Here is a 26,202-nt window from a genome sequence, read left to right as displayed (position 1 = left end):
CCAGGGAAAGAAGAGCGATTGGCTGAGAAGTTATTATTTCGACCAATGGAGGAGTTTATTTGTGATGGTAATCCAGAGGAAGTGTTTCGTAACTTGAAAGAAAAGGATAAACCATCACAGATTTGTGGCCATGGGTTTAAAACAGGAGAACCCACTTATTCTTGCAGGTAATGAAATTGATGTACATGTGCAGTGTTAAAAGTGTAAGAAGGAGACTGAATATGATTAATCAACCTCAATTTTTGGTATCATAGCTATAAAATAGCAGTAAGATAATGTTAGTAATCAAAGTAATATATTTCCAATTACAGAGACTGTGCTACTGATCCAACATGTGTTTTATGTATCAGCTGTTTTCAGAAGAGTCCACATAGAGAGCATAGATATAAGGTGAATATTTCAGCTAACGATCATCCTCCTGAGTTAAACACTTGCTTTCTTTTTTTTAATAGGGATTTAACTTCATCATCATTTGAATAAAAACAAATTACTACAGACTGTAGATTTACTAAAACTTTCATATTGCAAGGCCATAATGAATATAAAATACCAAATAACCAATATTAAACTAAGTATTCGAAGTATATAAAGTCTGTTACAGAGTTGCATAGCTGATTCTGTTGATGTAATATGTTTTTTTTTGGCAATGTATGTTGAAACTGGAAAAACTTAAAAAAAGACAAAATTTAAATGAATAAATTGGTGACATAACCTTTACTATTCTTTCTATTTATAGATGAGTGCATCTGGTGGTGGAGGATATTGTGATTGCGGTGACCCAGAAGCTTGGAAGATTGAACCATTCTGTGAACAACATAAACCAAAGATGGAGGCTGATGAGGATTTTGTAAGTTTTTTTTTTGATTTGATAGGACACTTAAGAACTACAGTGGCTCTTTAAGTTGTAGAGTTCCTTGAATTAATTATCAAATATCCAAGTTAATATATCTCAAAGCTTTACTACTTTACTCTGAGTAACAGTAAGATGTTTCAAGTTCTGTTTTAATATTTCTATTACTATATCGCTCTACAATTGATGTATTGAGCACTATTTTAACAGTAGTATTTCTATATCGCTCTACAATTGATGTATTGAGCACTATTTTAACAGTGGTATTTCTATATCGCTCTACAATTGATGTATTGAGCACTATTTTAACAGTGGTATTTCTATATCACTCTACAATTGATGTATTGAGCACTATTTTAACAGTAGTATTTCTATATCGTTCTACAAGTGATGTATTGAGCACTATTTTAACAGTAGTATTTCTATATCGCTCTACAATTGATGTATTGAGCACTATTTTAACAGTGGTATTTCTATATCGCTCTCCAATTGATATATTAAGCACTATTTTAACAGTGGTATTTCTATATTACTCTATAATTAACATATTGAGCACTATTTTAACTGTGGTATTTCACTATTTTAACAGAGAAAATATTTTATTATTTGATTATAGAATCCTATGGATGAGCTACCCAGTGATTTGAGTGATCGAGCCTCAGCGTTATTTCTATCAGCTTTAAAATACTGTGTAGATTTACTAACCTGGGATGAATGTGTTAATCTACCAGATGGATTAGAACTAGAGGAGGAAGATTTAGACAATGTTTATCATTGTATTTTGTTTAATGATGAAGTCCATACATACGATCAGGTAATTTGATGCTTCTAGCAGGTTATCGTTATCAAAGGGGCACCTGCCAAACTTTAAGATGTGATAGATCAGTTGGCATACCAACAGTAAAATACATTGACTATTTTTGAAATTTTTGTAGGTAATACAAACATTACAGAAAGCTGTAGAATGTACTGAGAAAGAGGCTGAAGATTTTGCGACAGTTGTTGATAGAGAGGTAGGGAAGTTTTTTTCTTCTTATTTTACGTTAGTTTCAAGAATGTTCAGCAAGGTATTTATTGATATTTTTTATTCCACATTTCAAATGATATTTGATTATTGCAGGGAAGGACTAGTGTTCTTACTGGTGGAAATGCTGATTGTGTTAAATCTAAAGAAATAATCCAGGTAAATTATATTCTTAAGGCTGGCACTCTAAGCCAAACTTGATGTTGATTTCTACAACCATATCCTCTGTAGAGTCTTCTAAGCTTTATGCCAATCTGCAAATCAAAAATATTTTGGTGTTACAGCACGCCACACCTAATGCCACTATTTATATCCACAAGAGTTCCCATAGCTAATACACAATTTGTTATTTATTTCAGAAAAGTACATCTCGACAAGGAAGGAAGCCTTTAAAATGTTATGTTATGCATTCATCTGTAATAGCTCACCAAAATTTTGCCTTAAAACTCTTACACTGGCTCCAGGAGGTCATCTCTAAATCAGACGGACTGAGACGACTGTTTTGTTTGTTATCTATGCAGAATATGGATGATGAATCAATTTCCTCACTAATGGAAAGATTGTTACTGTCTGACACTCAACTGTGGAAAGGTAAGATTACTAGAAACAGAATATCAATAACTATCCTGCATTGGATGCATAGATCAGTCAAACTAAAGATACCACATTCTCAAATTTGCACAGAGCAGATATGCATCAATCACAGCTGATATACCTGCTGTTCTGGCCGAATCTCTCTGATTTAACACTGTGCCAGAAATTGCAAAATTTAATACACATATACCTAATAGAGAGAAGAGTAAGATGTAGAACTCTAATGGTTTTTTGTTTCATTTTATTCTTGTTGCAAAATATGATATAAAGCAATATCGATTTATTCAAAAATGAAATGGTGAAGCAATTAATTGACACTGTCCGAAAGAACCTTCATTGGGATTACCATAGCTGTAACTAATTACATCTTAGATTCTCCTGTCACAGTTTTTTACCTGGACATTTTTCTTCTTATCTGTTTGCAGCTGCTCGAGTTCAAAGTCATCAACTTTTAATGGCTGGGTATGTTAAATTTAGAATTTTTTTGACAGACATCTCCACAAGACACTGAATAATGTCTCAAACTTTTCCTATCAATTATTGTGGTCTATTCTTGGTCCTTGGTCCTTGCATAAGTTACATTTAGTAAGATTTTAACTTTCACCTTTCAAGACAGGCTTTTATTGATATTTACAGAAATGTTCTTTTGTAAAATAAATCTTTCAAACAATTTAAAATTGCGTCTGAAATTTTGAGAATTATTTTCCAGTGTTCTCATGGATCAAGAATGTAAGAAGAAATTCGCAATAATTTTCACTAAAGTAAGTTAGTTTAATTATTGTTACTTGGTTACTCTGTTAAAATTTTAGTTATATTTTAGTTATTTTCTTGACAATATATATCAAAGTGGATACACACTAATATTTTTTAAAAAACTTCTACCTTGACAGAATATGGAAGTGCGTTGGTATTTATTGGAGAAAATCATAATTGAATTATACATGTATTAGGGGTTACAACACGCTCAGGATCCTACTGTCTTTTTCGCACTCTCGTTGGTAAATCCAAACTTCTCCATTATTATTATGTAAACTAGAATATCAGCTTCAAAATGGTATTGAGTGTTTAAGAATAACTGTATTATCTCATTGGTAATTCCAATGCTATTATTTTTATGTGCAAAGTGTTAATAGTCTAAAATGACGTATTTATTTTTGTACATAATGGCCTATTTTTCCTCCGTAGCATTATCGAGCCTTAATGAATGATTTCTGTCTGGACGATCATAATCATGATGTGTCAGTTATCTCCCTTACTGTACAGATATTTACCGTGCCCAGTCTGGTAGGTTGATGTTATAACAATACTGGGTAGACTGTCTATAATACATTTCAGATAACTACTTTCATTTTAGAAAATAGAAATAAATTTTATATTCTTAACATATGGAGTGCTAAGCATTTATAGAAATTCCACTGTTGAAAAAGTGTTGAGAACTATTTTGACAGTAGTATTTCTATATTGCTCTACAATTGATGTATTGAGCACTATTTTAATAGTGGAATTTCTATATCTCTCTACAATTGATGTATTGAGCACTATTTTAACAGTGGAATTTCTATATCTCTCTACAATTGATGTATTGAGCACTATTTTAACAGTGGAATTTCTATATCTCTCTACAATTGATGTATTGAGCACTATTTTAACAGTGGAATTTCTATATCTCTCTACAATTGATGTATTGAGCACTATTTTAACAGTGGAATTTCTATATCTCTCTACAATTGATGTATTGAGCACTATTTTAACAGTGGAATTTCTATATCTCTCTACAATTGATGTATTGAGCACTATTTTAACAGTGGAATTTCTGTATCTCTCTACAATTGATGTATTGATCACTATTTTAACAGTGGAATTTCTATATCTCTCTACAATTAATGTATTGAGCACTATTTTAACAGTAAATGTACTTTCAATCTGAACTGCAACTGGTTAATGAAATCTAAAATGAAATTAAAAGTTTGGCAATACATTATTAGCAATAAATATTCATATGAGGAAGTATAATAAAACAAAATATATTCATTGTTAAAATAGTGCTCTATGTGTTAATTGCAGATCTATAAAGAAATAAAAATGTTCATATGAGGAAGTATATATCAATTTTATCTGAAATGTATTATTCAGTTTTCCCTGTGTTTTATTTAAGTTATGTTATGTTGATTGAATATTTGTTTTGTTATTTGCTTGTAGTTATATCCAAAACTAATGCAAGCTTTTATTGAGGATGATCATAAACGAAAAGTTTCCATTACGTCTAAATCTGTTCAGTTATTTACTATTCCTGGTTTGGTAGGTTTTTACAACTTTTACAGCTTTCAACCAGGGCTGCTGATTTCAAACTTTCTTCATTACATTTTGAAATTCAAAATCAATTTTTGAAAATAAAATGAAATGAAATGAATGGAGTTTTACGTCCTACTTTTCTGAAATCAATTTTTGAATTAATATTTATGCCTCTATATACACTTGATAATAAAGATAGATCTTTCTAAAATCATTAAAGGCTGTCATATATGAGAAAAAAAACATGGACACTTTCAAATGAAAATTTTAAGTAAATTAAACTTTAAACCATACATCTATTATACTGTACTTATTTTCCAAAATCAAAAGGACTACCTTTTTCTGAAAATCATTTAAAAAATAATTTAATTTGACAATATGAAAGAAGCATTTCCAGTTCAATATGACTGGCAAATACAGTCAAATCAACAGCCCTGTGTGCATGCTATTTGTCACAATTTTTTAAAAATATCACTTTTTATGGCACAAGCTAAGCCTATCTGGACTGTTGCTTCGAAACTGTCAAAGCTTAACATTCAATGCTCTGCTTCTGATTCTTTAGCGATTTTCCTCATAAAATGAAAGTCTAAACATCTTTACACTACACGAATTATTCAAACCAATAAAAGCCTGCATTTCTTTTTGTTTTACTATTATTCTCTTATTTATCCTTTTATGTCTCAGGATGAATTTCAGCTATCTGCAGATCTTATCTTACGTTACATGCAATAATAAGATTAGTTTGATCTGATTGCTCTGCAGGTTTAGCAATGATTTTAGGATTCGCACACACATTATAAAGTTGCTTGTGAAAGAATTTATTTTTTTAATCTGGGACTGTAATTTTGATAAGATTGCTTATTTCTAACTACAGCAAATAATGAAACTGTTTATTGACTTTACCTGTTATATTTCAATGTATTTTCGGTCTTATTTGCAAAGTCCAAATTTTTAGAAAATTATGTACTCTGATTAATAAAACAATATTAATTAAAAATCAGTTTTTACCCTTTGACCAACTCAATGAAGTTTTTTGTTTGAAGGAATCTTCAACTTATGTTATCACTGCCTCTGTATTGAGTGTAGTGTTTCTACTATATTATGATATATTTCAGTGTATTTTTGGTTTAATTCTTAAATCCGGATTTAAAAAGAAATATGAACTCAAATTCATAAATCTGTACTTATTTGATATCAGTATATTAGTTTATGAGTAGTTTTATTTTTTCTTTTTTTGCTGTCTCTATATTCAGTAGTTAGTTTTTATCATATTATGAATATTTTGTAGGCTCGAATGCTGATAAAGAAATATAACTTGTTAGAGACAATACTCAGAGCTTATCTTGAACCTTGTGAAAAGAAGAAAAATGGTAGGAATCTTTACTTTTACTTTGGTTTAAAGATATTTTCATGATGCTGTTCAGAAGGTGACCATGAGTTCTAATCACAGGAGGGAAACCAGAAACCACGAATAAGTCATTTTCCCTAATTTGTTCAGTTAATCCAACTGTAATTTGGGTACTGATAATCAGAGAGAGTCTGTCTTATTTATTATTTTTGTTCAAACTAACTTAAAATTAGACTCAGGACTTGTGCTAAAGTACAATTGTTTGAAGAACACATATTTTGTAGACCCACAATGATTTTTATTAAGAATTATATAAACATGTTTTATTTGTAGCCCAGGGTACGCTATCCTTTGATAGAAATGAGAGAAATCCAGTGTTTAAAAGATCTTGGTATATGTTTTTTGATCTCAAGTAAGTCTTCTCTTTTATGAGAACCTTTTCAGTTTTTAATGGTTGGCTTTTTTAAGTTTATTATCTAATGATTTAATAATAATTTAAATAACTATCTTTTGTTGTTGACTTGTAGATATGTATTAACCTTCGTATATGAACGTCATGGATAATCCAGGAAAGATCAATGTCAAGAGATTTTCTAAGGACTAGTCGTAGAAAGAATCCTTGTGAACCTAAGTTGTTATTCTTGTAAAAATGATTCAATGGTTATTTCATTTCTTTCTGTCTTTTGTTCTTTACTTAAATATAGATTGGTTTCTTTTTCTGTCTAGGTAAGTGAATTAATAATACCATGATATATTGTGGTCTTCATGTTTGTTATATTTTAATCTTTGTTTGTCTAGGTATGCCCTAATCTGTAAACCAGGTGAATCTGAGTGGGATGAAGAACTACAGACTAACTTTCTGAGAGGTCTTCAGGCTCTATTAGAACTACTGTCAGCCATGCAGGTAAAACTTGTTATTGTTCCACTAATGTAAACTGAAGTTAGGACCTTAAGATTCAAGACTTTGTAACTAACCTGAAATGGAGACTTTTTAATTTACCCAAAGTGAAGACTTTTCCATTTCAGACTTTTTCTCTTTCTCAATCTAGCAGGTTTTGTACAGTTTTAATGAATCTATTTAAAATTTTGTTTCCTTTTTTTAAAGGGAATGGACTGCGTTCAAAGACAAACTGGTCATCATCAAGAGTTTGAACCTGAGTGGGAGGGTGCTTTTAATTTACAGTTGAAACTAGATGTTAATTTGGTATTATTTGCTGATTGGTGTTCTTCTAATGTAAGTACTAGACAGTCAGTTCAATAGCTAGAAATGAAATGAAGACAAGCAACACGCCATACAGTGTGCAAGTAACTTACTTTTGGCAGGACATCGGCATTAGTCTACTCTTTTTGATTTCTGATTGAAATTTGATTGTAGAAGAAGGTTTTATTAATGCAATGTAGAGGTTATGATCATGCAGTATAATATATGATCTAATTGATGTATTTTATTATAGAAATCAGTATTATTAAGAGCCTATAAAGCTACATTAGATGCTCTGTATAAACATGAGAGACGTAGAGAAGTACCACCTAAAGAAAAATACGAAGGTACATTAGATTACGCTACTGTGGGTTATTTTCTACATATTTTAACTTCTCAGGCTAATATCTGCATGCATGAAAGTTTGTATGAATATAAATGAAAACAAATTCTAATCTAATGGAACAAAGGAAGACTTTCATTAACATATTGCAAGAAATGTGCTGGTGTTGTTTAACCTATTTGTTTAAAACTTAAAGCACAGGGTACTGATGGACTGTCCTATTTAGAAGAGTGAGAATTCTACTGTAAGTTATTTAGGTATAAATTGTTTATTGTAGTTGGTAGCCATTCTGTACGCTGTATAAAATACGATGTTTCCAGTCAGCCTGTTTCTATACATTTACCTCTTACCAGATTCCTAGCAGGTTGGTCTAGTTTCTATTTCAACTACAACATAATCACATATTGATTGAGCTTTATTGCTAGTCATGGCTTTAGATTACTTGAATTTGGGCATGATCTCTAATTGGCAACAGTAAGGCCAAAAAACATAGTCTGTTTTACAGGCCTAAAGATGCCTGATTGTTGCCTTAATATTAATTGTACATTAAATTTGTGGTAATAAATAATAAATGCTTTCGGTCGCTCCAATTTATTCCAGTTGAAAATCTAAAAAAGCGGTTATAGATAATAAATAATAATTTCGCCCTCTCGCCCCGATTTTTGAAAAAAAGACCTGTAAAACAGACTATTTATTTTGTTTGGGCTAATGTTGTTTAAGGTTGCAAATGGTCGGAAATCGTAATAAAATTGCCCCTGAATCGTAGCGTTATAATTAAAACATAATATCGTCATGATTACATGGATAAAAGAATCTCTGCAGTACTTATTGTATCATTACAGCTTTACATGTTCATCTAGAGAAGTTTGCTTTGAGTTTTAATTCACCAGAGTTAACTACCTTGTTGGAGGTAAGTACACAGCAGTTACATAATATCCTTACTTCTCCTATACATGATATTAGTGTTCCAGTCATTTGATTGATGAAAAACTTAAATCAATTCTAAAACTAGCTTTGTTTAACCCCAATCAAATAACTGTGCTTCTTAAATTTTGTGAAACAGGGCTCTGAGGTTAATATTACAAATGCAATACTGTAAGGAATACTGAAAAGGAATGGTTAATAAAAGTGAATTTATGATTGATTTTGATTGACCAATATCATCATGTGTATGCTTTTATGAAATTATTTTGATCTATTTTCAGATTAAAGCAGTAGTTCCACTTCTGTTCCTAAATATATTTAAGCAATAAACTGTTACCCTATGTCGGTTATGATCGTATATCAGGACAAAGGTTGGCTGGGAAATTGAATAAATTTGCATCAGTCCAAGGGACAATAGCTGATGTAAATATTTATTTTTATTATAGATGCGTTTAGAACCTGTAGATCTTATTGAAGCACCACTACGTACTCAAGTTATGATAGCTCAAACACAAGCTGGTATGTGGAGACGAAATGGTTTCTCACTGTTAAATCAGGTAATTTATTGGGTTTTGAGCTAATGATAATTATTCAAGGGTTTGTAAACAGTTTTTGAAGTAAAACTCCATTCATTCATTTTATTTTGTTAACTGGTTTTCAAACCTTTTTATGTGTATCAGGAACACTGATATCATCAATTTGCACCATTTCATCTTTTAGTTAGATTCCTGTGGATCTGGCAATTCCACTGAAATTAAGCGTTTTATGATCAGAAAGATGCTAATCATTTATCATATAGCAGAGGAAGGTGTGTTCCAAATATTTAAAGAAAAAGAGAAAAATGACAATCTCTATCATTCTGATTGTCTGTTATTATTTTTTATCTATCTAGATCCATTTCTACCAGAATGTAAGATGTCGTAGTGAGATGTATGATAGAGATGTTATAATGTTACAGGTAGTTATCTCCCTTTTCTCAAAATATTCCAGAGTTCATTTAGCAGAAAATTATGAAATGTTTTTATTTTCTATTATTGAATGATCGACTGCTGTTAAGTTCTGGATCTTGGCATGCGATCTCAGTCGGTGACTCTTTTGAAAAAGCACTGAAAAGATAACTGAATGCAGCACACAGGTGTCACGTCTTTGATCCTAAAACTTATACCATTGTATAAGCCAAATTCATAGAAGATTTAGACATAAATATAATTTCGTTTATCCAATCATTTTGCGTCAGAATAATAATATTTGGAATAGTCAAACTTGAAATTCCATTTCCTTATCGTAATCTAATGCTGATTGTTAATGACTCAGAAATATAGTTAATATATTTCTTTGACAGATTGGAGCTTCGTTGATTAACAGCAGTGATTTTGTGGTCCATATTCTCAATAAATATGGTCTTCTTAACTGGATCAAGTAAGTTCTTATGTTCTTTTTATGGCATTTCATATGTTCTTTTAAAACATGAGATTTTTCTGTCAATTTTTCATCACTCAAGGCTGAACCTAAACTAAACATTTAGAAAATTATGCACCATTTATTGAGAGTCATTTCAGCAATGATTGTTTATTTTTTAATCACACAATTTAATCAGGGTTGGTTCAGAGGCCCAAATATTTGTCTAGCAAGCTTTTTTACCTAACCATGATTATTCAGGGTTTATAATCTTAGACAAATAATAGTAGTAACTCTTGGACAATTATATTTATTTCTTGTGATGGTTGAGGTTTTTTCAAACTTGGAAATGATTTCTTATTTCTAGGCTGGACTATGATATACCTGGAGGTCAAGGTCAAGAAGATTCCTTACGACAAACCATAATGTTAGCTGAAGAATTCTTCAATTTATTGATAGTTATATTAGGTAAGTAAGGAAAGGGAGACGATTAGTTATAATTATTGTTATGTGCTTCCATTGTGTGCTGAATTTTATAGAATGACCAAACCTAATACTGTGAAAAGGAAAGGATGATATTGCTAAAGATATATTTTTTTAAAGGAATACACCCTTCTTGCGATGAACATAATAATCTTTATAATCAGATAAATCAATAAAACTAAGTAATTATTGGAAAAACACTTTAAATTTCAGTTTAGATTTAGTTATAGTATATTTTGTATTTTAGAAGAAAGATTTCTACCAGGAGTAGGTCAAGTCACTGATAAAGATGTAGTTAAAAGGGAGATAATTCATCAGTTATGTATCTCGCCTATGGCCCACAGTGAATTAACTAAAGCCTTACCAGAAGATGTAAGTATGATCTGACACAGTTTTTGTAGGGCCTAGGCCTTTTGTTATTCAGACAGTACATTTAACCCAGGCCTCATGTGCTTATGATATGTGCTTAAAGGTTAAGATAATTAGATACATTAACTATGGAAGTCTAATACTTAAATCCTGTAATATGAAGCAAGTGTTATTGCCTGATAAGTGATTGATCTATTACCTATTGTCCTATGATGTGTTATTTCAGGCAAATCATGAGACTGGTGTAGAAGATGTTGTAAAAGATGTAGCTGACTTCAAGTGAGTAGGGTCTATTATACCAAAATTATTAGCTGCATTGACAGTTAAAGGTTCATGAATTTAGCAGCTGAAAGATCTTCAGCTACCCTGAACACTTTTCAGAATGGCATTCTCTATAAGATAAAAAACAATATCATGGTATCTTTTGACCAAAATAACTCCCATATAAGCTTTTTATTCTTAGTCATATAAGAATGATTGCTGCATTAAGATATTACCTTCAGATTTATCAACAAACATAATGCCCTATTAGTAACATTAACATATACACCATAATGATAATTTGTATTGTAGAAAACCAAGTGGTAAAGGAAAGGGAAAATATGAATTAAAAGAAGAATTCTATGATAGTTATTGTCCATTTTTCTATCATTATTCCAAGGCAGAACAAATTAAGGTAATTTCTAATCTCTCTATTGCTAAATAGCATCAAACACAATGAGTTCAACTCAAAGTCCACATTGAATTGATAACACAGTTTTATATGATATACTACTCCTGATTGTTATTGTATACAGCAATTCTTCTCAACAGGTGTTGAATTCCTCCCCAAGGGACAATGCGGAAGACCATGGGGAGGTATAATTGCCAGGGGGGGACATGGGGAGGAATCGTCAGATTGGGTAGGAAATGGAAGGCAAGGTGATTTTAAATCCATCCATGGTTAATCGTTGAATGATTTTTTCGAATGAAATATGTTTCAAAATGTCTGATTTATTTGGGAGTAATAGATTTTGAAGAACTTTTCAGGGGAGGAATGGTTTCACTGAGGTTGAGAAGTATATTGTATACTATTCCTGAGTTTTATGGCATATAGTGTATGAGAATTTACCTGAAATATAAGTTACTTTGTTTTAATTCACTTTTCAGTCTGAAGACGCTCAAAGAAAACGTAAAAAAGCAGCAAACAAAGATCAAAGTAAGTATTGTTTGACAGGTGAGATGGGCTATCTAGATACAATACTGGATGTTCTAAAATAAGAGCCTACCCTACTTTCCTCATCATATACTAAAATTGATACAGATAAAAATTTATTCAAAGTTCTGGTACTGGTGAAGACTATTTAAATATATTCAATGCTCAAATCAACCTCTCTATGTGCTCGATTTTCTTTACCAGATTTTTGTTTCATTATTGCAGGTCTGCCCCCACCCTTTCCTCCGTCGCTTACCAAACAATTTCAACCAATGGTTAACATCCTGCAGTCAGAAGTCATGATCCATGTATTTCAAATTATATTAAAACGTACTGCTGCAGCACGATCGAGATCTTGGTCCGAGCCACAGTTTGAAAGGGTAGGTAACTCATGTATCTTTTCAATTATATTAAAACGTACTGCTGCAGCACGATCGCGATCTTGGTCCGAACCACAATTTGAAAGGGTAGGTAACTCATGTATCTTTTCAATTATATTAAAACGTACTGCTGCAGCACGATCGCCTCTTGGTCCAAACCACAATTTGAAAGGGTAGGTAACTCATGCTGTGTTAATGACATTAGGGGGTCGCTTGTTCTGTACTTTCGGTATTTATGATATCATATGGATGTTAAAACAAGTTGTGACAGGGTTCATAACATGTTCCATATATATTGGAAAAAAAAGTTGGACCTGATGAGATCTTTGTTTATTTCCATCAATAAATGAGATTTTTTTATTTTAATATTTGATGTATAAACAGTGTATTTATCTATTGTAGGTTCTGTATCTAATAGGTTTAGGTCTACATGAACAAGTTCGAGCTATCCATGAAAACAATCCACATTATGATTTTATATCTATTGCTATGAGAGGTATGTCTAATTTTCTTTACTTGTTTTTTTACTGCAATAGTCATCTTTTTGTATCATGAAAGTTTGTGAAGGAAGCTATTTGATTGGATTGTATGCTAGTGAATACAGCCAATCAGAGGCCTTGACAGAAAGTCTATGAACACAAAGCTATTCTTTCTGTTGAGGACTCGTAGGGTTAAATCCAACCAAATCACTGCATTCCATGATACGAGAAAAGTGGCTATTGCTAAGTACGAACTTCATAATAGCTTGACATTCAGCCAATGGTTACGAACTCAGATTTTTTAAAGAATTTTGATGCTGTTATTTCAGGTGACCACAGTATTTATAACTTGTTAAAATCACTGGTAAACCATGCTAACCTCACTCAGGATCCATCTAAAGATCTACTAGCTTGGGTTCTAACTGTGAGTATTTTAAAAAAACTCTTTAACATGCTAGAGGCCTTTTTTTTGAAAACTTATATAAAAGTTGACATGGCCTAAAAATTATCTTCCTGGGTGTTATATTATTTTTTTTTATTTTCATAGAAATTTCGAGAAGTACGTCTGCTAAAAAATCCTGACGAATCTGCTGGATTGGAACATGTCAGTTCTTCAACAGATTTGGCAGCGGAGGCAGAGAAGAAGAAGAAGGCTGAAAAGGCTGCAAAGAAGCGAGCCAAAGTGATGGTGAAGTTAGCCCAGATGCAGAAAGCTTTCATCAAGGATAATACAGAATTGTTTGAAAGTATTTGTACAGAAATGAAATCTGCCGGTTCAGATATGGATGTCAGGTACAACTTTTTCTTTTTCCCTTATGGTAGCACCGGGGTTGAAAGCTTACAGGCTAGATGTTCCAAAAAGTCTTAAAGCCAAGGGATAAGGTCTGGGGCCACACTCAGAGCTGTTCACTGTTCTAGTATTATTTTGTTTTAATGTCGAAAACCAAGCTAATGTATCACCTAATTTTACAAATGTGCTTTTCCAAACAGTATCATAAGAGATAAGCTATATTTGTTTTATTTCTAGTGAACCCTCACACACTGATTTCCCAGTGGCCTTAGGTCAAGGTCGTAATAACGTAGCAACAGCCAGTCCTACCATGGCAACATGTATTTTGTGTCAAGAAGAACAGGAAGTGTGTGTAAATGGTAAAGCCATGGTTTTAGCTGCCTACATACAGAGGTATGATAATGATTATCCCTTTAGACTCAAAAGCTGCTCTGGCTACACTAATCTAAGAAACCTGAAGGTACAGGGTTCAATCCTGACAATCCCTCAACAGTTGGAAATCAAATAATCATTGCACACTGCCCATCTTTATTTACCCAATTGGTTAAAATGTTGGTGACTGTATATTGTAGGTCGTTTCACTATTGTCAGCTTGTTTATGTCACTTGCAAAGGTGTGGAAAATCTCCGTAAAAGAGGGCCTAGTTTTTCTGTCACTACACCAGGCAACAACTGTTAAAATAGCTATCAAAGGCTGGAATAGAGTCAGATGTTTTGGACTTTTTCTACTTGTGGTTTGATTATTATCAATTTATATTTCAGATCAACAGTATTATCTCAGAACAGAACTAAACATCTAGAAAATGGGGACGAGTTTGACCCACTTTATATGACCTCTGACCTATTTACAGGAACTAAAACTGGGTCATGTGGTCACATTATGCATCATGAATGTTGGCAAAAGTAAGTACTATGTAAGGATCATCTTCACAATGTCAATCTATTACGAACTTCGTACTTGTACCTTGACTGCTACCGCCAACTTACTAATTCTTGCATCAATGAAGTTTGTAAATGAATTGATTTCATTGGCTTGTATGCTAGCAAATACAGCCAATCAGAGGCCTCGACAGAAAGGCTTCATGGTGAATGAAGTATTGAAACTTTATTTCAATTAATTTTCAGATACTGTGAGATGATAATAGCTGAAGAGAAAAGAAGACCATTGAGATTTCGTCAAGCTTTAAGTTTTGATATTGATAAACAAGAATATCTATGTCCACTGTGTGAATCATTGAGCAATACTGTGATGCCTATTGTCCCTTCCCTTCATAAACTAGTTACTCATAAGTAAGTATAGTTGGAAATTTACATATTAAAGGGACAGATTCACCATCTGTTATCCTGACAAATATGGCCCTACCCAGTTCCTCTGACGTGATATTTAGTTGGGATACCTGAAGTGGGTTTAGGGCCAGACACATAATGTTTATTTTCATGAAAGTTGCTACAGTCCAAGTTTGGGTTGCTAGTTTTTGAGAATTTTCACCATTACAAAAGCTCAATTTGGCATAACTTTTGGAATCTATACTGAGCTGAACCATTAATAAGTCCATGAAGACATTCCCGTATATTCTAGGATGTCCCTGTGCCCCTGAGGTACCACAATACAGTCAAGGGGTATTCTTACAAAAATTATAAGTCATGGGGTAAGTTTTTCTACAGCTCCGTTTTCGAGAATGAAGCCTCAGAGAAGAAGCTTTTATTTGAATTTGATTTCCCCATTGTAGTATCAATGAAGTAGATTTAACATTTGATGACTGGTTAGATGGTATACAGAAAACAGTAGAGAATAGTATACAAAAACAACATGATCAACAGTCACAAGGTATGAAGACATTTATTTCAGCTCCATTACAGTAATGAGGACAGATTGTAACACAGTGCTTCAACTGTAGGAACTGGGTGAACCTAGTCCACAGGTCCATACCCCTGAGAGGCCCCCAAATCCTAAAAAATTATAATCAAACTGAGCAACCAGTAATTCATTTATGAGTGAAATAGCATTAACTACAAACTGAAAATCTTGATATCTTGCATTAACAGGCATTAAATTGACTTACAGAGGGGTCTCAGAGTGCAGGATAGAATATTATGTTGAAAAAATTCCCTGGGAATAGCCCTCAACCAACTTAAATAATAGATTAGATTATTAACTATACGTTAGTAATATTATTGATGTATATTGTTAATTGTAGAAGATTCCTTGTTTATCCAGCCATGTCCTATTAGTACTATTACTAGAATGATGGCAGAGAGTGTAGCCAAGAACTTCCAGTTACTCTGGGAATATGTTTATGATGATGCTAGGTAGGTTGGATTTTCTACTTCAAAAAAAAGCAAGCAAGGATATTCAACCTCTGAAAGAAGTGGATAAATCTGCCGTAAACCCACTTTATTTAGTAGAAGGCAAGACAATGCAGAAAAGAAAAGAATGTCACATATTTCTTTCTGAATTTTTTCAAAAACATGGTGAAGCAAAATTTGAACACAATTTCTCAATGAAAATGATTTAAATGAACTCAGTGATTGATTATTGATTATTTTTCAGTGGTTGTTTTTCTGAAGGAATGAGAGAAATGATGAAAAAGTTTGCAAGAGATGTTTATTGTGTAAGTACCATGGTTACTGACATTTTTATTTCATTTCATAAGAAAATGTATCATAGTTTAGATACCGGTCAAAGGCACACTGCTACTGTTTTGATGCAGCACAATGTCTTTAAATTTTTAAAAGAAGTCTGAAGGTATTAATATATTCTGCTCTTTATAAGCTAAATGATTTACCAATATTTATCCTTATGATTCTTAATCTATATTTTACACATATCAATTTTTGAATCTTTGAGGGTGCAGTACACTTTCTCTTTCCTTTTCACTAACACCTGGCTTGAATTGGCTTCATCATTGTTTTCTTTCTGTCTTGAATGATACCAGATGACTGTTATCTCTGCATTTATATTTATAGTTTGGTTTAGGAGTAGAACCAGATGATGAAAATGGAAGAGTACCAATCATGGCTTGGTCAACTTGTGCCTTTACTATACAATCAATAGGTATATAATCCAGTTCTCTAACTTTCATTTAGGGCTGCAACGATACACAAAGCCACAATATGATACAGACTTCGTGTAGCCCTGGAGTCTAACTGTAACGGTTGAAAAATCTACAAAAATTATTACTAGTATAAGAATTAATTTCATTTTATTTCAAAGCATCAGTTATTTTACCTGAAAAGGTATTTTTTGGGAGAAAATTAACACTTGTTAGATATTTAAATTTACATATTTCACTGTACTTCCGCTGTTTCAGAACAAACATTAGAACTAGAGAAGAAGGCCCTGTTTGATGCTGTACCATCACGCCAATCAGAGTTATTAAGTTCTCTAGTGAAATATTCAGCTGTATGTAGTCAAGTGATGCCAACTGATACAGTTAAACAACATTGTGTTAGATTATTAACAGGTAATGTCTTGCTTTCTGTTTTATTATTTGGGAGCTATGGTGGCTCAGTCAGTTAGATGCTTGCTTGCTCCTGGGTTCAATCTTGCCATAGGTCAAGATAATACCTTCTAATATTTCAGCCCAGTTTCTCCCCGTCAGCTTTGCAGGTTGGAGGGACTGGAAAAAGAGTCTAGTTGTCGGTTGGGACAATAAACCGAGGCCCTATGTGCTACAGGCTGTGCCCGTTAAAGATCCCTCAAAAGAGTAGGCTAATGCCACTGTCCTGGCAAAATTACCCTCACTTCACACTTCACTAGCTTGATTAGGTGCAGTTTTATGACCTACAACTCCATCCATTCATTTCATTTTCATTCATTTCTAATGTTATGGATGCTGTATTATTCTTGTTTTCTTCAAACAAACAAATTTATTGTGATTTTTTTTCTGATTTCAGCCTTAATTCCTCAAGAGAAGTTAAAATTAAAATCAGAATGTCCGAGTATAGTGGATCTTGATATGTTCCATTATTTAGTGATACTGGGAATGACTCTACCTACTCTGTATGCCGAGCAGCAACAATCTTCTATCTCTACTATACCATCAGGTGGTTTAAATGATAATCATGCTTTACATTTAGTTTTAACAGCTCATCTCGTACAGATATTACTCACTTATAATCCGCAACCTAATGGTATGTAGCATTCTTTTTCATAGCATTCGTTTTTATAATTTCACGGAGTGACATTGACTCTTGAGGATCACTTGATTCTGCACATTTGGTTTTTGTGGAATCAACAGAACTTTCAATAAAACAAGGTGAACAGAGTAAGTCAAATGGTGGAGCTGGAAATAGATGGAAAAATTTTGAATGTGACATATTCGCTTAAATTCCGATTGATTGGGGCAGAATTAGAGCAAACGGAACCTGTTCTGAACTCTCTTCTGAACTCTCAAATCGAGTGCCACCTATGCCAATACAACATATAGCGTTAAGAATGCTAGAACTTGTAGGACAGGAAATGCATTTGAAGGCGTTCAAAGTATATTTTATCCAGCATTTGTAAATTTATTAATTATTTCGTTAATTTTACAGAAGATATGGAGATGGAGGGAGATCAGGAAGGAGATGATTGGTTACGCATATATTTTAATCTCAGAGAGGATGCTGGGTAGGATTCTTTAGATACTTTTTAACGAGGATTGCTTGAAACAATATTGCTTATAATAATTTACAAAAGAAAAAAATGAAATGATTTCGATGAATTTGAGTCCAATTTAAAAAAATTTATTTAAATGTTTCAACTTCTGAGGAATAATCCATCTTATTTTCTATCTTTCAGCATCATGTCTGAGATTTCTCCATCACCATGGCAACTAAATCAGTATATTCGTAGAGCTGTGAGTCCGTTTCTACGCTGTGCTACTATATTCTATCATCATTTAACTGGTATCCCTGCTCCACCAGAACTACAAGAGACTAGTACTGGTAGGTTTTATCTTGGTGTTTCAAGTGTAGTTTGTGGGCTGGGACTGGCTGGATAATCAAAGCATGTCATCAGATCTGCTGCAGTCTACATGTGTGAAGGGTGAAGAGACATCTGAGCTTAGTAGCTTAGTTTAGGCATTACAAAATAGTTTGAGTTACATATCCAAGGGAGTGGATTTTTTTCCAAAGACAGTAATGTAGAATTTAATGTGCTGTGTTTATGTTAATGTGCTGTTTATTTTCATGTGTTATGTTTATTTTCATGTGTTATGTTTATTTTCATGTGTTATGTTTATTTTCATGTTATGTTTATTTTCATGTGTTATGTTTATTTTCATGTGTTATGTGTTATGTTTATTTTCATGTGTTATGTTTATTTTCATGTGTTATGTTTATTTTCATGTGTTATGTTTATTTTCATGTTATGTTTATTTTCATGTGTTATGTTTATTTTCAGAAGATAGTAATGTAGAATTTGATGTGTTATGTAAATATCTATCCCTACCTACAACTTTAACATGTTTATTAGAATCCAGTGGTAAAACCATATCAGCTCTTATACAAAGGTTAGTCATCTCATTTCAACTTAATCTTAACTAAACTTACCCTAGATTTCTGTATTTGGCTATAATATTTGACCATTTATTTCATAAGTCTAGAATTTTGATAATTTTTGTCCAAAGAAGAGACCAATTTACTGAATGAATGATATCTGTCAATCAACTAGTGCCCCTCCCACTCTAACTGTATATTTATTGTGTTTGTGTTGTCACTATTTAAGCTGGTGTAAAAGCAGTAAAACGCAAGAGAGAATGACCGCCAGCAGCCAACCTGTGATATCTTACCCTAGACCTGTCAATCAACTAGTGCACCTCCCAGATGATTACAGTCAACTTATTAACCAAGCTTCAACTTTCACGTACGTTTTATGTCAATCAACATTGTCTCATATTATAAACTATATAATAATAATCATGGTTAATGACTATATTTTAATGCATCTCCTTGTGTTGCATAACATTATTTTTTACTATTTGCTATGTGGACACTCCATCTGCTAAAATAACTATAATGTGTACGCTCTATTATTGGGGACAGTTATATGTATGTATCATCTAGATCTCTTATCTATCAAAAGTTGGGATTTCACCCAGCCATCAGCTACTCAGACAAGCACTAAATACAAAAATTGAGGTATTTGAACCTACATTGCCTATGGGCTTAATGTTTTCCCGTGAGCCGAATGTAAGACAGGCCATGTCACCTGGGTGTATTGGACCTAATTCTGGCCCATGTAAGATAAATAGTTTATTATTATTATCTCAGAAAATGTAATAAACTATCAATAAAGTCATACCAGCGCATGCATGAGAATTCTCTTTGATATTTTGTAGTTGTCCTAAATCTGATGGTGATGACAGTCAAGCACCTACAATGTGTTTAGTTTGTGGAACTACTCTCTGTTCTCAGAGTTATTGTTGTCGTACCAATATAGATGGCTTACAAACACCGGTCGGGGCAGCCACAGCACATGCTCATTACTGTAATGCAGGAGTTGGCATCTTTTTAAGGTAAGTGCTGGTCACTGAGAGTAACATTGAGGGGGTCTGTAGCACAGTCAGTTAGAGCATTGGAAACTTTACATGACATCATTCTTGGTTACATCAAACAAATGGTGGTCTTGGGTTCTACTCTTGGCTGATCTCCTGGAATAAGTCATCTTTCCTTATTATTCCTGTTGACCAAGCTGTAAATGGGTACAGATAATCCAGGAAAGGTCAATGCCGAGAGGTTTGGCCAAGAACAAGTGGTTGAAAGGATCTTAATAACTGTATAAAAATGAGTTGTTTCTTTTTATTTTATCTTGAATTACCTGAATGTCTATATTCTACCACCAGGGTGCGTGAGTGTCAGGTATTATTACTATCAGGACGTATTAAGGGATGTTTCGTTCCTCCACCATATTTAGATGATTATGGTGAAACAGATCAGGGATTGAGGTAGGTCACTTTTATTTTTCAATAATATCAAGAGATAATGGGATCTTATTTTGAATATCCTGTGCTAAGAAGTGGCGTAAACTGAGACAGGTCTACGTTTGACCCCCCACACTCAAATTCTTGAATGTGGCCCCCTTGAAACCAAGATTGTAAAGGCATTCCCTGAGAAGCGATTTTTCCTTACTAATACAGTCGACCCAGCAGTTAATGGGTACCAATAATCTGTTGAAGTTATTGTCATGAGAGGTTGCCAAACTAGCTGATAGATGTTCAATGCTTATGATATCTTAATAAATTTGAGGCAAAGCTGAAGGCTATAAGTTTTAATGTTCATAAAGATCCATTCATAGTTAGTTTACATCAGACGAGAGGGAGAGGGGTTATATGGGTGAAAGCCTTTTCTCCAATCCTTGCGTAATTATGTGAATAGATTATTGTTTAGAAAAAATCTATGGGTTTCAGGTATGGGTTCTATAAATTTTTCTATTGTCTATTTCAGGCGTGGTAACCCTCTTCACTTGTGTCCTGATCAATATAAACACCTTCATTCAATCTGGTTTAAACACTCGATACCTCAAACTATAGCACATAGTATCCAGTTTAATAAAAGTTTCCCTGCTATAGACTGGCATAACCTTTAATTGAATCCATAGAAGCACAGACTGGGGAAACTGAAGAACTTGTCAGGAAACATTTGGTAAAATTTTGAAACAGAGATCTATTGATACACTTATTGAGGCACTGTCTTGCTCTTGGGGCAACTGATGGCAGCAGCATGGTCAATGCTTTGAACTAATCTCACAGAATCATAGGATTGGGAAATGTGGTTTCTGGCAATTTGGAAGACTTGGTTAAAGATTAAACTCTTAAACCATTGCAGGAAAATTGAAGCTCTGATAAACAATTTTTAATATTTTGTTATAAACGTGGATATCCTGTAGTTAAAATAGAATCATAAAAGCACTGGCCAGGGAAGTGATGGTTCCTATAACTGACTGTTATAGTAGCACTACCTGGAGATCCGTTGGTGCCTACTAAAGTGTTGATGACTCTCACTGGAATAGTAACTATGTTATCTGCTTATAATGCTTATAGATGTTTTGTGTTAGGATTTTTCTGAGGGTGACTAGACATGCCATCTCTGATCTAACGACGTTGATATTTATCTCAGTAAAAGAAATCTGAAGTTAATGTTTTTTGTAGCCATATTGGCCAATCAGATTTAATAAAATCACATATTTAAGATGCTGGATGTTAGTAGCTACAAACTCTCGCTGATTCTGTAGTCATCAGGAAATCAAAACCTTACAAAATTGATTAAAAGTTGTTTTTACAAAGATAAAAACATTTAGTAGTCCTGTACAATTTTAGAAAACTTGTCCATTTTAAATCAAAGCCATTTATGTCAAAATTTTTGGAGATAAGTAAAGATTCTGACACAATGCCTGAAACCAATAGTAATTTTAAAGACAATTGAAAGATCTCAAAACTTTCATTATTTATATATCCCTTGAAAATAATGGTATATACCATTAGTAGTAGTTGAAAATGCAAATTAATTAAAACTGAATGTAACTATGTCAAATCCTTCATGTATTTATTTACATTCCCTTTTACAAACAAATCCCAGAATTTACAACATACATGTGCTTGAAATCAAAATCACATTTTCACAAAATTGCCTTTAGGATTGTTTGAAGTTTTTTCTGTTTTTTTTTTGTTAGCAGTAAATTATTTAGTTCTTTTTGATTTAATTAAGTAATTTATTTTTTTGGAATGAATCTTTTTTTAGCATGAATTTTGATTTTGATATTTAGATATTAAGAGAATCAACTTGTTTTGTAGGATTGATCATTTATGTTAATTGCTGAACTTGTATTCACGGTGAAAATTTCAAATTTTTTGTAATTTTTTGTTCTCTTTAAAATCGGCAACACTTTGGTAATTTTGTCAACTGATCAATTCTGTGTATTGTATAAATCCTGGCATCCCAAATCAATATCTCTGCACAGGTAGTGCCATGCTTACTGAATGAGTCACTGACAGTCATAAGTAGGCAGACAAAATGGTTACTCTGCATTAAAACACTTAGTGCAATGCCTTTGTGTACTGACTGAGTCATTGATTATGTTGTTCAATTTTTTCTGTGAACAGTAACTCTAGACTGAGTTTAAATTCCCTGTAGACTTAAGAGTATAATATTTGTTATCTGTGATCTGTTGGCTTGTTTCCTCCTGCAGTCAGTGATATTAATACACAAGAAACTAGTAATATATTATACCTATTGTGCACATATCTCCCCTACCTAAATTGACAGTTGACTTCATGTATTTATGTTTTAAATCACCTTCACAATGTTAAGCTATTATGAACTGCATCTAATACCTTGACTGCAATAGCAACCTTTCTTGTATCACAGAAGCGTGTAAATGCAACACTAGCGAATACTGCTGTGATACAAGAAATGTGGTTATTGCAGTCAAGGTATTAGAAGCATATATTGTGAAGATGGTTTTCTATATGATGTGTACAAATGATTTTGCACAATATACCTGTCTATAGTATTGTTAGATATGAAATATATGTATATTGCATAAATTTACATAATGTAATTGAATATGTACATAAATTATTAAGGAATAATTTAATATGTACATAATGTATTCATAATTGCAGTGCTTATTGATAATTTATTTGTTTTGTTGGGTTTGATTGCTTTGATATTTTAGACAGAATGTAGTTCTATTTTCATATGTGCCTCCCTTTTTTGGTTCTTTTCCTTATGATATTTTTCTACTTGTAGGTGGTAGGGCTACAATGATTCTTCTTCGAAATACTATCCTTAAATTTAACTTGTTTGATCATTTTATTATGACAATTTACGCTTTTCTGCAGATTGTTTTTAATTCTCACCTTAAATGATTTTTTTAAAAATACAAAACTGTGAACATTATTTTGAAATTGTCATGGGAAGGGCAAGCCTTCGAATGTCCATTTATATGAGAGTTGATTCCAGAGCTGTCAGGCTACTGTAATACTATACTCATTAAAGGATAAAGCCATAAGGGAAAATATGGCTAATTTTTAGTTTTCAAGCTCTTCGACATTGACAGTATTATTGCAGCCCTCTTTGTTATGATAAAAACAAGAAATAGCCCAATGGAATTTTAGATTGTTATGTTAAATACTATATAGGGTTAGTTTGTAAATAAATATTCTAATTATTCTTTTCCTTGTCTTCTCATTGATTTAAATAAGACACTGTCGAGAGAAGGGATGTCAAAAGATTATTCCACCATCTAAAACATCATGTAGATCTAAATTTCACATAGAGCATACTGTGTGACGTTGCCCACATCTAATAACCTGTCAAAACTATTCCTGAATCTGAGTCATTCCTGGGAGCCACGGTGACTGAATGAGTTAGATGTTTGCTCCCGGCATAGGTTGAGATAATACCTTCGGATTTTTCCCCTTATCAGTTATGTAGGTGAGAGGGACTGACATGGAACAAGTGTCTAGACAATAAACCGAGGCCCTGTGTGCTACAGGCTGTGCACGTTAAAGATCCCTCGACAGTTGGAAATCAAAAAAGAGCAGGCTAATGCCACTGTCCTGGCAAAATTTACATCATTGCACCCTGCATGGCTTTGCCTGTCTACATTAGCCAACATGGTGCAGAAAAGTAGGACATAAACCTCCATTCATTCATAGTTATTCCAGAAATTGAGAGTCAAGAAACTGTAAATTTAACCCTCAATTCCAAATGCGAAAGGCAAATGAATACGTGGGAGTATCATGATCCTGACAATTAAATTCTGAAGAACGTGTTCCCCTGAAAATGGAAGAATCTTCAATTCTGGAAAAAAAAAAAAACCAAAATTGTTAAAATTTGATGATGCCATTTATGAAGAAATATTTACAAACAATGAACATGGGAAATAAATATGAAGATATAAATTATTATAAACACAGAATTACAAAACTTTAAAGTAGAAAAACTTAGAAATCTTAAATATACCCATCATAATCCTCTCAATTATTGATTTTTTCTTGGTTAAATTCTAAAGAGTCATAAATTACACTGAGAAAATATAGATAATTTGTCAGAATTTTGACGGGTTATTTTGATGGAAGATGACTTTAGTAATGATATTAAGCTTTTTTACAAGCTAAAGCTCACACAAAGTTATGTATACATCTCCCTTGCAATGTGTTGGAGTAGTAGAAAATTACAGAATAAATTTGATCCCTTAAAGCAATATTGCAATCTGCCCTGACAGAAGAGATATATATATATTGATATATTATTGTTAAAAGAAGGCCTATTAGAAACAACATAACTTTCACCAATCATAAATAATACAATATTAAGAACATTGTTTGGTTGGGTTTGTTGAGCTAGTCAGAAAAGGCTTACTTACTATTTTCTCAGACATTTGACTAAGTCATTTCATGATATCTTGAGCATGGTGCAAGACAGCTCTACTGTTCACTCAAGTTTTCCTGATTCTGCCTTTTTGAATGTTTAAAGTAATAGTTATATCAAGTTATATCAAGTGAAATTTTCAAGGTTTAAGAAGTCGGCATGGTTACACCTAACATTAGCTGTCAGTCAAAATGTCATGTGATTGTGAAATTCTTAACTATTAAGTGATTCACTTATTGAAAACTTTACGCAATGCTGATTGGATGAAAAGGGGGTTATGTTCTAATGCTGGTTTTGGAACTTCAAATGAACTATTATTATGACAACCAATCAGATATCAGTATAATAATTAGTTACGATCGTAAAGTTATGATATTTCTGTCACCAGGCTAGAGGTTAGAAGATATATGACTAGTATACAATGATATAAAATATAAACAAAAAAATCTTAATAACAAAATAATAACCATCTTTTTACTCTAAATAAATTTTATACATAATTATCACAAAAAGTTTAAAAAAAATCTGAAATATGAGTTCAGCAGCGAAAATAGAAAACTTTTTCGTACAATTTGCCAATTTACAAAAAATCTTAAGCAAAATTGATTAGGAATTGTTTATAAAGGGTTTTGAACATGATTTATATTTTTCAATTTCAACGAAAAAATAAATTGCATAAGCTTAATAAAAGAATCTAAAACAAAATGATACAAAAATCTGTAAAGAACTCAGATAAATAATTTATAAATGTACAGAATTTGGAACAAAAAATATAAAATTATTCAAAATATATTGAAAGACAAAAACAACTACGAATATTGTCATCTTACTACAACAAGGGTATATTCCAAAAGAGATATTCAGCATATCTGGGGATACCTTTAAAAAGATCAGTTTATTTTATTTCAAGGTTTTAAATTGAAGGGATACGCATTAAACCTCTCATGCGTTGTTTACTACTTGAACTACCTAAAGAAAATAGTGAAATGTTTGTGTTTTGAATGGTTCCCCGATGTGCGCAAATATCTTTATTCAATGACAATCCAACATTAGTATCAACAACCACATCAGAAGACATCCTGTTTACACTTGTTGAGAATGATACAATTTTGAGGCTATATGCCTGGAACCCATAAATATTGCCCTACAATATCTTATATATCCCAAACAGCTCA

At 32.6% G+C, this 26,202-nt stretch overlaps 1 protein-coding gene across 1 annotated transcript; it reads left to right on the top strand.

The window, feature by feature from the left end:
• On the top strand, positions 1-21,239 carry LOTGIDRAFT_115669 (hypothetical protein; the record flags this gene model as incomplete). Its single annotated transcript, XM_009054574.1, has 42 exons — positions 1-167; positions 312-390; positions 737-847; positions 1,467-1,664; positions 1,786-1,863; positions 1,971-2,033; positions 2,234-2,465; positions 2,894-2,930; positions 3,178-3,229; positions 3,654-3,752; positions 6,049-6,130; positions 6,442-6,520; positions 6,907-7,012; positions 7,214-7,342; positions 7,563-7,631; positions 7,902-8,016; positions 8,495-8,566; positions 9,033-9,133; positions 9,469-9,593; positions 10,342-10,442; positions 10,705-10,829; positions 11,053-11,105; positions 11,400-11,502; positions 11,976-12,024; positions 12,247-12,401; positions 12,804-12,897; positions 13,177-13,304; positions 13,428-13,672; positions 13,908-14,063; positions 14,432-14,572; positions 14,795-14,959; positions 15,400-15,528; positions 16,221-16,281; positions 16,637-16,724; positions 16,981-17,133; positions 17,567-17,807; positions 18,423-18,602; positions 19,063-19,164; positions 19,380-19,517; positions 19,993-20,169; positions 20,497-20,598; positions 21,098-21,239. Coding segments are annotated over 42 exons (5,022 nt in total), but the record flags the coding sequence as incomplete, so codon positions are not given.
• Between the last annotated feature and the right edge of the window lie 4,963 nt (positions 21,240-26,202).

This window comes from Lottia gigantea, assembly GCF_000327385.1.
Source record: "Lottia gigantea unplaced genomic scaffold LOTGIsca_22, whole genome shotgun sequence".
NCBI lineage: Eukaryota > Metazoa > Mollusca > Gastropoda > Lottiidae > Lottia > Lottia gigantea.
Note: the sequence above shows the minus strand (reverse complement) of the source record. Positions and strands in the feature narration are given on the sequence as shown.